At 38.5% G+C, this 13,955-nt stretch overlaps 3 protein-coding genes across 3 annotated transcripts; all 3 read left to right on the plus strand.

Moving 5' to 3' along the window:
- The first annotated feature begins 623 nt into the window (after positions 1–623).
- Positions 624–4,030, plus strand: LOC109163057. Its single transcript, XM_019311776.1, has 6 exons — positions 624–959; positions 1,013–1,810; positions 1,865–2,052; positions 2,247–2,343; positions 2,441–3,649; positions 3,800–4,030. Exons 1-6 carry the CDS (start codon positions 624–626, stop codon positions 4,028–4,030), a joined length of 2,859 nt encoding a protein of 952 aa, XP_019167321.1.
- Positions 4,031–7,267: 3,237 nt separating this feature from the next.
- Positions 7,268–9,933, plus strand: LOC109163058. The gene is made up of 5 exons (XM_019311777.1): positions 7,268–7,571; positions 8,278–8,777; positions 8,869–9,024; positions 9,333–9,587; positions 9,751–9,933. The coding sequence occupies exons 1-5, from the start codon at positions 7,268–7,270 to the stop codon at positions 9,763–9,765; spliced, it is 1,230 nt and encodes a 409-aa protein (XP_019167322.1). The 3' UTR covers positions 9,766–9,933.
- LOC109163059 (uncharacterized mitochondrial protein AtMg00810-like) lies at positions 9,800–11,460 on the plus strand. Its single transcript, XM_019311778.1, has 2 exons — positions 9,800–9,806; positions 10,619–11,460. The coding sequence occupies exons 1-2, from the start codon at positions 9,800–9,802 to the stop codon at positions 11,458–11,460; spliced, it is 849 nt and encodes a 282-aa protein (XP_019167323.1).
- The last annotated feature ends 2,495 nt before the right edge of the window (positions 11,461–13,955 follow it).

Consider the following 13,955-nt stretch of genomic DNA (forward strand, 5'->3'; position numbering starts at 1 on the left):
CGAAGCCCCTACTGTCAAGATTTGTCTTGGATGGGGTGGAATGACCTGTAGAGTATGAAGGGATCCACATGGTGTGCTTCAAGTGTGGAATCTATGGCCACCGACTGGATCAATGTGGAGGAAACATGGAGCCTACCACACAGGAACAAGAAGGTGCCTCAGGTAAAACGACAAAGTCCAGTTCAATGCCTGCAGAAAAGTATGGCCCATGGATGCTTGTTACTCGGAGAAATAGACGCAATAACGGCAGGAATCCAAACCACCAGACGAACAATCCTCCTAGAAATGACCAACAGATGCAATCTCCAAACGAAGAGCATCTGGCCCCAGACAGAGCAGTACATTCTAGATTCACGACCCTGGATGGCCTGGAAGAAGAGTTGAACGGTCAAGGTCAGAACGCATCTCAAGAGAATGTCTCCTTCCAGCAACCTAGTGCGGAACTACCACAAATCCGTACCAACTACAAAACCAATCGACCACAAAGGGAACCAATACAAGCGGTGAATAACCAACAGGAAACAGACCGAACTGGTATACTTAGGCAGCAACAACCAAGAGGTCGAGGGTATTTCCGATGACTAAGGGGAAGAGGAGGATTACCAAACAGAGCAGCAGCAGAAATGGAACATACGGTAGTTCGAGGCTTTGATGGGGGGCGCAACATTACGACAAGTGTAGTCTATCACAATGACGACTACCCGGGGCCCTCTTCTTTGAATGGTTTAGCCAAGGACTATAGACACGAACCTCCCGACCCGAATATGGGACTGGAGAAAGAACACAGGCATAACCCCCCAGATCCTATGATTGGCCTAGAAGGGGGTTATAGTCATGAACCCCCGGACCCAAACCTTGAGCACCCAACTGAGGGTGCTTGTCCGGAAGAAACCATGCTTGAAGTGCCAAAGGAGCCAGCAGATTTTGCCCTTGATGCCGCGTGCCGGCAGCGCCAGTTGGCGTGTTCTGCCTCACCCACTACTCAATGATTTTTATCATTTGGAATTGCCAGGGAGCGGCTTCAACCTCATTCAAGCGCTCCCTAAAACTGTTGTTGGCATTTCACCGTCCTTCCTTTATTTGTTTACTAGAACCCAAAGTTTCGAGCAACCAAGCTAACAAACTTTGTTCAGGTTTTGGCTTTGATGAGTGGATTAGGGTAGAAGCGGTAGGATTCTCAGGAGGCATCGGGTTATTATGGAAAAAGTCAGTCACCATCAATGTTATTAACACCCACCCTCAATACATATCAGTGCAAGTTATGGAAAGAAATTTGGAGCCTTGTTATATCTCTATGGTATATGGGAGCCCAGATCACCAACTAAGGAAGAGATTATTTTCTGATCTCTCTGGGAACACGCTTGATCCCCAAGGGTCTTGGATGACAGCGGGCGACTTTAATTCTATTACATGTAGAGAAGAAGTCAGCAACCCAGAAAACTTCAACTACTCCAGGTGTTCAGACTTCAACGAATGGATATTCAACGAAGGACTAGTAGATCTTGGCTATATGGGCTCTATGTTCACTTGGATGAGGGGCATAAACTCGGATTCATTCAAAGGAGCCAGATTGGACAGGGCATTAGGCAATGTGAACTGGAAGTTGCAGTTTCCCAACACCAGCATGCAGCATCTACCCATCACTGGATCGGACCATTCACCTCTGTTGATCGATACTAGGACGAATCAGGAGACGAACAGGCCAAAATCCTTTAAATTCAATATGGCCTGGGCGACACACACCACATTCAAAGCAGTGGTGGATGCTAACTGGAACAAAAACCTCGATTTAGAATCTAATAAGAGCAAGGTAGCAGAAGTGCTGACAAACTGAAACAAGGACACGTTTGGCAATGTTTTTCAGAGGAAGAAGAGGCTAATAGCAAGGATCGAAGGCATACAACGGAAGGTCACCCAGAGCACACGATCCGATTTAATCAAGCTAAACAGGAAACTGCAAATGGAATTGGAGGAAACTCTCTATCAGGAGGAACTCATTTGGTTCCAACGATCTAGAGAGGAGTGGATAACTTCTGGATATAGGAACACAAGGTATTATCACGCAGCCACCTCAGTCAAGGGTAATCACGCAAGAATTGAAAGCCTTATAGACGAAGATGGGCAAGGGATAACTGAGCATGATAGACTATTAAGCCATGTACGCAGATATTTTGCCAACCTTTTTTTGAAAGAAGCAGGGACGAGACACCATCCTCTACAGTCTGGCTGCTTCCCTGTTCTAACAGACACGGTATGGAACGAACTGGATTTGCCCCTTACACTAGAAGAAACCAAGAAGAACTTGTTCTAAATGGCTCCTTGCAAAGCCCCGTGACCAGATGGGTACTCTGCAGGCTTCTACCAAAAAACTTGGGCAATAGTTGGGGAAAGCCTCTTCAAATTTGTGAAACTGTTCTTTGAAACTGGGGTATTGGAAGAGGGCTGCAACGATACTCTGATCTCACTCATACCGAAGGTCCCCAATCCAACTAGTGTCAAGCAATACCGCCCTATAAGCCTATGCAACGTCTCCTACAAATTGATAACCAAAATTATGGCATCACGATTGAAGAATATGTCAAGGAAACTGATCGGACCACACCAAACCAGCTTCGTACCGGGAAGACAAATTTCAGATAATGTCCTTCTTTACCAAGAAGTGCTCAGCTCAATGAAGAACAAAAAAGGAAAAAGTGGTTGGATGGTAATGAAGATCGACTTGGAAAAAGCTTATGACAAACTTTCATGGGACTTCATCAAGGATACCGTCGAAGACATTGGTTTAAATGATACATGGACCAAACGCATACTGGAATGCGTTTCTTCCCCTAGGCTAGCAGTACTGGTGAACAGGCAGAAAATGGAATGGTTCAAACCCACGAGAGGAATTCGTCAGGGAGACTCCATCTCACCCCTTATTTTTGTTTTATGCATAGAAAGGCTAAGCCATATTATTCAATCTTCCATTAACAGTGGGCATTGGAAAGGGATAAAACTTTCCAGACAAGGACCTCATATCACCCATCTTTTCTTTGCAGACGACTTGGTACTCTTCGGGGAAGCAACGGAGCAGCAAGCACTGGAGATGAAAACCTGCCTCGATACATTTTGTAAATGCTCAGGTCAGAAACTTAGCTTGCAGAAATCAACCCTTTTCTTCTCTAAAAACACAGAGGGAAGCCTCCAACAAAGGATAGCTGCAGTAGTGGGAATTCCAATTGTTTCTAACATGGGAAATTACCTGGGGATCCCATCATTCCATGGAAGGATCAAAAATGAAACCTTTGCAGGCGTGCTCGAAAGAATACAATCCAGACTAGCAGGATGGAAATCAAGAACCCTCTCCTTTGCCGGCAGAATAACCTTGGTACAATCCGTATTGATTTCAATCCCCTTTTATTACATGCAAACAATACTACTACCGACAGGAGTGATCTCAAACATCGAGAAGCTAATCAGAGGCTTCCTATGGGGAAGCAATGAAGGAGAAAGGAGATGCCACCTTATCAATTGGGAAACTGTAACAAGAAGCAAAACACATGGGGGATTAGGCATCCGTAAACTAGATCGTATGAATCTAGCCTTCCTCGCCAAGCTTGGATGGAGACTTTTACAAGACGAGGAAAGCCTATGGTCTAGAGTGTTCAAGGCAAAATACGCGATCACAGGCTCTGATATTTTAAACTGAAGGCAGAAGATAAACCAATCCAATGCATGGAAAGAGATACTGAAGGCCGTGCCGATCCTCCACAAAGGAATCAGAAAACAAGTTAGAAATGGAAAAGATACATCCTTTTAGAACGACAGATGGATTCTCGACACCCCACTGTTCGAACTCGCGACCAACTATGTGCCAATCTCTGAGAGAAATAGAAGTGTTGCCAGTTACTGGAGTTTGGAGGAAGGTTGGCTATGGAACCAGTTTGATGATTTTTTACCAACAGAAGTTTTGGATAAATTAGCTGCTGTCATATTAAGTGAAGACCAAAACGAGCAAGACTCCACCCATTGGAGCAAGGAGACTACATGATGTTTTTCTGTTAGCTCTGCTTACGACGTGGCTATGGGAGAAACCAACCAAGTGGAGGCAACTAAGTGGAACAGTATATGGAAACTAAAAGTGCCAAATCGCATACGTACATTTATGTGGCTTGCCGTCCATGGTAGGATAATGACCAACAGTGAAAGAGTCAAAAGGAAAATAAGCCTCGATGACAAGTGCTGGAGATGTAGGAACATAGTAGAGGATGCCGAACATGTTCTGAGAACATGTCCTGAAGCAGAGGCTGTTTGGGAAAGAATAAATCCAGATGTACAATCAGCTCGTGCCTCCATACCATTTGAAAGGTGGCTAGAGCAAGGCTTATCAAGGAAAACAAACGGCAGACAACCGCAAGACAGTAGAGTACTATTTGCTGTAACGATATGGTGGCTCTGGAAATGGAGGAACGAGGCAATTTTCAATAACTCCAAAAGACCACTAAATGGTAAGATCTCCTGGATTAAATCACAACTAGAAGATATTAGCAAAGCCTTCAGAAGGGCGAAAGGCGTACCATCCCTTCAAGACCAGAATTTATGGAGACAGGTATGCTAGACCAAACCTCCACAGGAACTGGTGAAAGTCAATATAGATGGATCAGTTAATCCGTGCACAGGGAAGGCCAGTTGTGGGGGAATTGTTAGGGATAGCTCCGGGGAATGGCAGATGGGTTTCACCTACAACATTGGCAACTGCTCGCCAATGGAAGCTGAGGCATGGGCCCTCTTGAAAGGAATCCAACTAGCCACAGCAATGGGCTACAAAGGAGCAATATTTGAAAGTGACGCAGAGATGATCACACGATATATAAACGAAGAGGATAGACCAAGGATTGCGGCCCATAACATATTAGAAGCCTGTAAAAAGGAGCTACGGAACATGGAGATTTGGCAAGTAGAGCACATAGTTCGGGATCAAAATCATGTAGCAGACGCCATTGCAAAAATCGCTGTCCGTTTCCCGCTCGGCCTACATATCTTATGGAAACCACCTGACGAAGTCCTTGGACTTATTGAAGATGATAGTGCAAGCATACCAAGATGGCGTGAGTTTAATTCTCTTAGTTAGAAGAATTGTATTTTCCGGGTGTCCCCCTTCCAAACTTATATAAAAAAAAAAAAAAAAAAAAATTCTAGTAAAGTTATTCCTATTAAATATATTCTTTGGAAACATTTTCTTGAGAATTTAATTGATAGGAAAATACATTAATTAATTTTTAGTTATTTAAGTCTAGGATATAATGATGACATCAAATGGGCAAATTATATTTTGGAACATGGTCCACATTGCTATGTGGGCCACAAATAAATATTTATTTTTAGTATACTAAAAATTCAATTTTAGGTAGTATACATAAAAATGAATATTTAAAAAATGGACATTTAGTACACAAAAAATGAACATTCAATGTATTAAAAATGAACTTTATGTCTGTAAAGTGAATCGTATGTGATGTTTGGTAAATAACCGATAGCTGATAACTGTTAGCTGACTGGGGTTAGTGGATTTGACTAATTGATAATATTAACTGATTGTAGAAAAATGTTTGGTAAATTAGCTGTTAGCTGATAGTTGATTACATGCAAAATGACTTTATCAAAAAGTTGATCGAAAAAACTACTTTGAGTAGCTTTTTGAATTTTAGCATTTTAGAGCAATAAACTATTACAAAAAATTAATTAATCAAACACTTATATTATCTGTTTAATCAAGTCAAACAATTAATAATAGTCAAATAAACTAACTGACAAGCTAACTATATTATCAAGCAGGAATATATATTTTTCTATGCTACAATTTCTAGATTAGTGACTTATATTAAAATATATGAACGTTTTTCACCGCATAGAAAACATATAAATGTTTCTCACGATGTAATTATTTATTCAATGCATCGGCTTTCTAAATTGTTATTGTGAATCTCAGTCAGAGCTTGCATTTCTTATTCAAATTCGAATCTCTATCAATCCGATGGTAGCAAATAAATAGGATCTGGCCTAATTATATTTCAAAAATTTTATTATTATTATTATTATTATTATTATTATTATTATTATTATTATTATTATTATTATTATTATTATTATTATTATTATTATTAACAAAAAATGAGGAGGCGACCAATCACAATTCACAAGGTCAGATAATTCCAAATGAACAAAACGAGGAGGCACCGGTCACAAGACAATTAATATGTTTTTTTTTTTTAATTATAGAGATAATTAAATTAGGGTGTTGTTATTTGTACTAACATCTAGTCAAAAATAGGTGTAAATTACATTATAATTGTAAAAATGATAAAAATTTCAACAATCTTATATTATGTACTGTAAATAGCCATAGGGGTGTTCATATTGTTATTTACACCACCCTGATCAAATACGATTTACGAGATTTTATTAATAATTTTTTAATTAAAATTTAATTAATTAAAATATTAAAAAAAAAAAAAACAACCCCTCGCCTTCTCATCGACGAGGGACTGCCTAGTGAGAAGGCGAGTCCAGTGGGTCACCTTCTCACAGGAGAAGGCGACCCACTGGGCTGGCGAGGGGGTGTTGTTGTTGTTGTTGTTTTTTTTTTTTTTTTTTTTTTTTTTTTTAATATTTTGATTTTAAAATAAAAATAAATAATAAATATTTTTTTAAAAAAATATAATGTTTGACTATATTTAATGAATGTGGTGTAAATAGTAATTTTTTATTTTCACCATCTATAAAGCTATCGCACCTATCAAGTGGTGGTGTAAATAATAATTAGGGTGGTGCAAATAGAATTCTTCTTGAATTATATATCTGTATGTCAATTACTATGTAATGTGTTGACATTCCAGTTATAGTCATAAGTCGGAACCCATAGACAACTTGGGTCAAGTATCCAACAAAAACATCAACCTTAAATCGTTTCTCGTAAATAGTCTATATCACTTTTTAACTAAAATATAAAATTTTGAAATAATAACTATTACTTTGAAAGCGGAAAATGTATAAATTTCCCCTCCCCAATCCTGGAAAGGCTATACTGAAGTTCTTCATCATCTCTCAATTCCTCTGACACCCTTTTAGCTGGTTTTCTTGGCCGGAATTAATTCCCAAATCGGGTATGCTCTCTCATTTTCACTCAGATCATTTCTCATTTCTAAGTAACTCAGCTTTTCTTTTCCTTTATGCAGAATGGTTAGAAAACTAAAAACCGTAAGTTTAATTTGGTTTGTAGGAAGAAAAGATGGCGTGGGGATGGGTTTGGGTAGCCATGATGTTGGCATTGACAATGGCGGCTCCCACTTCACAGCGCAGTCTAAGAATGGACGTCAAGAATGGGATGAAAGTGGAAACTTTGCTATCTCCTAGGTTTGAGCTGGAACCAGGATCGGTTTGTAATAAATTTTTTTATGGTATCGACTTTCCAAAAGGTCATATTGCTGTGAAAGGGTTTGATGCAGAAGTGGTTGATGAGGAAGGGAACTCTATCCCACTTCATCAAACTTATCTCCATCATTGGATTGTTGGAAAATACATGATACGCAAAGGTAAGCCCCACCCCAAGAGCTTTGTTAAAATGGTAAAATACGTCATCCAAACTTTTAAAGTTAATTACGCTTAAACTTTTTAAAGTTGCAATTAAATCCATCAACATTTATTCTGGTGCAATATAGTGAAACCCAAAAATCGGTTAGTGACCTGTGATAGCAGGTCACTAGGGTTCCGATAACCCTCCGACACCATTTCCGACCACAAATCGATTGGCCAGAGTGGTCGCCTTCTCCAGCAGAAGGTGACCAGTGTTCTGGTTTCCTCTCCGGACCTGGTCGCTTCTTCGGAAAATCAGGTCAACCACACCGATTATTTTTTTTTTTCACGATGGTGAAATCTGGTTAATCGGTGGTAAATTTTTTTTGATGGTCAATGGCAACTAAATGATCAATAGCTTAAATTTACTGGTAACTTGTTGGTTACCGGTAAATTGGACCTATTTGATTGATTTTAATGAGTTTGAAGATTTAGTTGAAACTTTACAAAATTTAAAAGCCTAATTGACTTTTCAGGTAAAGTTTGAGAACCTATACTCTTTTTCTTGAACTAATATAAAATTGGAAATTTTTATATCATTAGTCTTATCAATAAAGTACAATGAAAAATCCTGTATTTATAGGAAATAACAAGTAAATATAAGAATATAGTAAGTAAATTTGATCTCATGATGAAAATCTCTAACAGTAATTTCTAACATAACAGATGAGGTAGTAGAAGCAGCAGATAAAATGTTTCTAGTAGGGAACTCAGGGGTTTGTGCTGAACTTCCACAATATTTTGGGCTGGGATCAGAGACGAGGAAAACAAACTCAAGTGTTCCTGATCCTTATGGAATCGAAGTTGGGAATCCGCCCCCGGGGTTAGAGGAAGCATGGATGCTTAATGTACATGCCATTGATACACGAGGCACCGCAGAGAATAAGCGGGGTTGCACTGAGTGTAGGTGTGATTTGTATAATGTGACAAAAGACGAGGACGGGAGACCTCTAGGTGACTATCCCGGAGGCCTTAGATGCTGCTATGATGGGGCGAAATGCAGGGTGAAACAAGGATTTCGGGGCGAAAAGAGAGGGCTCTACCTTAAGTACACTGTCACTTATGTTGATTGGAACCCCTCCATTGTGCCTGTCAAGGTTTATATATTTGATGTCACTGATACTTTGAAATCGTCCGATTCTGTCCCGGGAAGACACGCTTGCCAGGTTCACCCGCCTTCTTTTTATGTTTGTTATTATGCATATATGTTTCAGCAGTGTTCACTTTAATTTGCCCTCTCTGATCTTTTTTATTCAGATTGAATACCAAGTTGAGGCATGTTCTGCTGCTACGCCTACTGATGAATGTGTTCATTCCAAGAGCTTAACCGTTAGTTTGCCAAACGGAGGAGATCTCATCTATGCTGTTACTCACCAACACATTGGAGGGATTGGCTCTACTCTTTTTGGAGAGGTATTCTTTTCTGTCAACCAGCCAGTAACATTGGCTGGGGTCTGAACTTGTGACCTAAGCTCTGATATCACTTTGTAGGATCAAACAGTTACTACAGCTAATAGCAAAGACCCACTTAGCCCTTCACTGGCCTACGCCTAACAATCCCCTAGTCACCAATTGCATACTTGTAATGTTTGCAACCTGACAGTATATAGTAAAATGAACATAGGGAGGAGATACAATACTCTTGTTGAACAATTTGGTAGGTGAAAGATCATGTCTCGTTTTGTTCCTAACGATTTATTATCTACTGCAATGCTATATAGGATGGACGGGTTTTGTGCAATTCACTTCCAATATATGGAAACGGAACAGAACCAGGAAATGAAGATGGTTACCTCGTTGGAATGTCGACATGTTACCCTCAACCTGGCTCGGTCAAGATTGCTCCAAATGAGAAGCTAACTATTATATCGAATTATAGCAATGTCCAGATGCACACAGGGGTCATGGGCTACTATTACATTTTAGTTGCTGAGCCATCGCCAGAATCAAACCCCATCTTTCATTCCCTCGACGTGGTAAGATCTTCCGGCCTCTTTAAACAATGCTACACATACACCCACTAATTTCCTACAATGGATTTTCGGCAAGTTTAGTCTTCTGTCATCGATCATCTAAGTTATTTGTGCACAAGTTCGATCTCTTTCGGTTTGTCCTGAATTCGAATGGTTGGTTTTGCAGGCAGATCTGATGTAGCTAGGTTTTCAATGCCTCTCAAGAATAAGAGATCATGTGCTGTAATTTTTCTTGCATTGTATATATAATTATATGTGTGGGCATGTAAACCCATTTGGTAAAACCTTAGAATATATGCATTGCAATGCCTATGTCACATGTACCATAAAAACTTTTTTTTTTTTTTTTTTTTTTTTAGTTCTCCATGTTACAATTTCTATTGCTTTTTTTTTTTTTTTTTTTTTTGTCTTTTTGACCTAACTTTCAATGAATGGTAACTACAAAGCTTGTAGGCTTGTAGTGCATCTCTGTGTTTCTCCCAAATGGGAGCTCCCAATTTAACATTGACTCATTATGTTTCAATAGATTAAAAGTATGTATGAATATATACTACATTGTAATATAGTCAGTAGTAATAAAAAAAAAAAAAAGACACTTTTACAATTGCAAAATTGTCCAACGATATCACTATAGCTTCTTATACCTCAAATTTTTAAAATTTCTATAGTCAATCTGTTATTGCTATAGCTATTAATCCAATTTTTTCATTAAGGTACAAACAAATTGAGGTCTCTAGTAGACATGAAAAATATGACAATAATAAATGAGCTAATAGTTTACACATTAATTAATTGAATTAATTTGACATATCTTATTTGTTTAATTAATTTAATTATTTGATAAAGATTTATTGGGGTTATTCAATTATGACTTTTGTAATAAACTTTTATTGACTTTCATATAATTTTGTAAACTTTGTAAAAATATATAGGGTGTGCTGTACAATCAATAAACACATAGTTAATCTCTTCACATGGTATCACAGGTGTAATTGTCTACTTTTTAGTATATGTCGATGACATTTTGTTGACAGGTAATAACTCTACATGGCTTGATCGTTTTGTGGGGTCCCTGTCAGCACAATTTGCCCTTAAAGATCTTGGTACTTTACATCATTTCCTGGGTGTGGAGGTCATTCCTACTGGTGGTGGAATTTTTCTGTCTCAAAGTCAGTATATTACTGGCATACTGACGCAGTTCAAGATGGATGGTGCAAAGGATGTTTCAACACCGCTGGCTACTTCAGAGAAGTTGGTACCGCTGCGACCGTCCGATGTTGCGACTGATGCCACTCAGTTTCGTCGCTTGCTTGGTCTTATGCAGTACTTGGTGATTACACGTCCGGATGTGGCGTTTGCTGTCAACAGGCTTTCGCAGTTCATGCATGCACCCTCGGAGTTACACTGGCAAGCCGCCAAACGCCTCCTGCGGTATCTAAAAGGAACCGCATGTCATGGTTTGTTGCTACGTGCAGGTCAGCCCCTTTCGTTGCGGGTATACACTGATTCAGATTGGGGTGGACCGTCCATTGAGGGTCGTTCCACTACTGCATATCTGGTGTACCTAGGCGATAATCTAATCTCTTGGAAGTCTACGCGTCAGAAGTCTGTCTCGCGATCGTCCACGGAGGCGGAGTATCGGGCCCTGTCGAATGCAGCAGCTGAGGTCCTCTGGGTCAAAAATCTGTTGCAAGAGTTGAAATTGGGGCTGGTTGAGCCTCCGGTCCTGTTTTGTGACAACTTGAGCGCCACGTACGTTTGCAAGAATCCCGTGTTTCATTCCCGCATGAAGCATCTCACCTTGGAATACTATTTTGTCTGGGATTTGGTTGCAAATGGTACGCTAGTTGTGCGGCACGTTTCGTCTTCACCTTAACTAGCCGATCTTCTTACTAAGTCACTGGGTCGTCACCTCTTTCTTCACCTTCGGTCCAAGATTGGAGTCTCCGACGGATCCTCCATCTTGCGGGGGCGTGTTAAGCCAATATGTGGCTAGTATATCTTTAGTTGTTATTTATTCTATTTGTGCTCATATACACTAGTTGTATTTGGTTGTAACTTCCTGATATCTTCACTCCTCCATGTACTATATATAGGGTGTGCTTTACAATCAATAAACACACAGTTAATCTCTTCACACCAAACGTGTTAATTAATTTTATTAATTTTACAGGTAATTTAATTGTTATGTTTTGAGGTAACACCAAACAATCTAATTAATTTTTCAGAAAAGTTACTCCCTTCAAATATATTCTTTGGAAAGTGGAAACTGATAGGGAATATGTCCTGGGTCTACAAACCCATACGTACTGAGCACCTGATCGGGTCCGTATTAATGCAGGGAGAGGGTCGTTTCCCAACATGATTCGACCTGATAAGAGGCCCGACCCGACCTATGGAGAGATATGAGCTCGCCATTGAATATCTGCTCGGTCCTGACCTTGAAACTCGGACCGGGTATTCCGATTAGGAGCACTTCCTATTCTAGAGGATAAGCAAGTCAAGGATCACGATCTACGTGTATTAATTTGTAAAGCCACCGATCTTCTCAATGCATGTGGAACACGTGGCGTGCGGCCAGACACCCGGCATGTATCTTCTCCCTCCCCTATAAATACCACATTATAGCATTTTCTCTCTAGAGTCTCTACTTAGTAGCTCGGGACCCTCCGACCCTCAGTCTTAATTATCCGAGCTTCCACACTACTCAGATCCGTATACCTGAAAGTATTTACCACATCAGAAACATTTTCTTGAGAATTTAATTGATAGGAAAGTAGACTAATTAATTTTTAGTTATTTAAGTCTAGGATATAATGATGGCATCAGATGGGCAAATTATATTTTAGACCATGGTCCACATTGCTATATGAGTCAAAAATAAATGTTTATTTTTAATATACTGAAAATTTATTTTTAGGTAATATACATAAAAATGAATATTAAAAATGAACATTTAATACATAAAAATTGGACATTTAATGTATTAAAATGAACCTTATGTGTGTAAACTGTAAAGTGAATCATAATCTATGGTATTATGATTGCATTGGCATCAAAATGGCGTTGGGCTAGTGGGCTTCCAACCTTAATTCTATTTGATAATAAAAAGAAAAATATTATGGGGTTGTTATACTGTGGACCATGGTCTATAGAGTTTTGTGGACTATGGTCTGAAAACGGCGCCGTTTCTTTAAGTAAAGAAACAGTAATTATTACTTTTACTTTATAACAAATTCATATTTTTTGTGTATTCATAACAAAATGAAAGTACAGTATATCTAAAATGAAACTGTCTCGCATATTGTGTTTATATTATCAAATGAAACTGTAATTGAATTGATATGATACTTTAGTTGTGTTGAAATGAAACTGCAGTATGTATAAAATGAAACTGAATAACATGTCTCACATATTGAGTGTATATTGTCAAATAGAAATGTAGTGGAATAGAAAATATACTTTAATTTTGCTAAAATGAAACTACAGTATGTATAAAAAGAAACTGAATAACATGTCTCACATATTGAGTGTATATTGTTAAATGAAACTGTGTTTATATCGAAATGATATTGTAGTTGTGTTGTAATGAAACCACAGTGTATATAAAATGAAACTGAAAACAGTTTCACATATTTGTGTGTATATTGTTCAATGAAACCGTAGTTGAATTAGAATTATAATTTAGTGGTGTTGTAATAAAGACTACAATATGTATAAAATAAAATTAAATAACATGTCTTACATTAATAAGACTATTGTATGTATAATGTCGAATAAAATTGTAGTTGAAACAAAATGAAATTGTAATTGTGCTGAAATGAAATTACAATGTATATAAAATGAAACTGAATATGTTATACAAGCAGAGCTAATTACGCAGAACGGGTGCCGTTTCTTTTCATTAAAAGAAATGACATTGTTTTGGACCATGGTCCACAGTAAAATTTGCCTGGCCTTCGTAAATAACTGTTATCTGATAGCTGTTAGTTAGTTGGGTTAGTGGGTTTGACTAGTTGATAGCATTAGCTGATTGTAGAAAGATGTTTGGTAAATTAGCTGTTAGCTGATAGTTGATTACATGCAAAATAACTTCATCAAAAAGTTGATTTGAGTAGCTTTTTGAATTTTAACATTTTGGAGCAATAAGCTGTTACAAAAAGCTAATTAATCAAATACTCATATTGACTGTTTAACCAAATCAAATACTCCGTAGTTAATAGTGGTCAAATAAACTAAATTGACTAATAATTTAACTATGTTATCAAATAGTAGGGAGCAACTTCTCAAAGTGAGGGGGCTCCTTGTCCGCAGTAAGCAAAGATCTAGCCTCTGCGATTCAGCTGAGTTATCATGATTTATATCATCTTA

This window comes from Ipomoea nil, unplaced genomic scaffold (assembly GCF_001879475.1).
Source record: "Ipomoea nil cultivar Tokyo-kokei standard unplaced genomic scaffold, Asagao_1.1 scaffold2975, whole genome shotgun sequence".
In the NCBI taxonomy this organism is placed as follows: domain Eukaryota; kingdom Viridiplantae; phylum Streptophyta; class Magnoliopsida; order Solanales; family Convolvulaceae; genus Ipomoea; species Ipomoea nil.

What these genes read in the sequence shown, in the direction of transcription:
- LOC109163057 (XM_019311776.1), top strand. Translation starts at nt 624, where the DNA reads ATGGAACATACGGTAGTTCGAGGCTTTGATGGGGGGCGCAACATTACG. An exon ending in TAGAATCTAATAAGAGCAAG is followed by an intron (nt 1,811 to 1,864) that starts GTAGCAGAAGTG and finishes AATGTTTTTCAG; the next exon opens with AGGAAGAAGAGGCTAATAGC. An exon ending in TATGGTCTAGAGTGTTCAAG is followed by an intron (nt 3,650 to 3,799) that starts GCAAAATACGCG and finishes ACATCCTTTTAG; the next exon opens with AACGACAGATGGATTCTCGA.
- LOC109163058 (XM_019311777.1), top strand. Translation starts at nt 7,268, where the DNA reads ATGGCGTGGGGATGGGTTTGGGTAGCCATGATGTTGGCATTGACAATG. An exon ending in AAAATACATGATACGCAAAG is followed by an intron (nt 7,572 to 8,277) that starts GTAAGCCCCACC and finishes CTAACATAACAG; the next exon opens with ATGAGGTAGTAGAAGCAGCA. An exon ending in CGGGAAGACACGCTTGCCAG is followed by an intron (nt 8,778 to 8,868) that starts GTTCACCCGCCT and finishes TTTTTTATTCAG; the next exon opens with ATTGAATACCAAGTTGAGGC.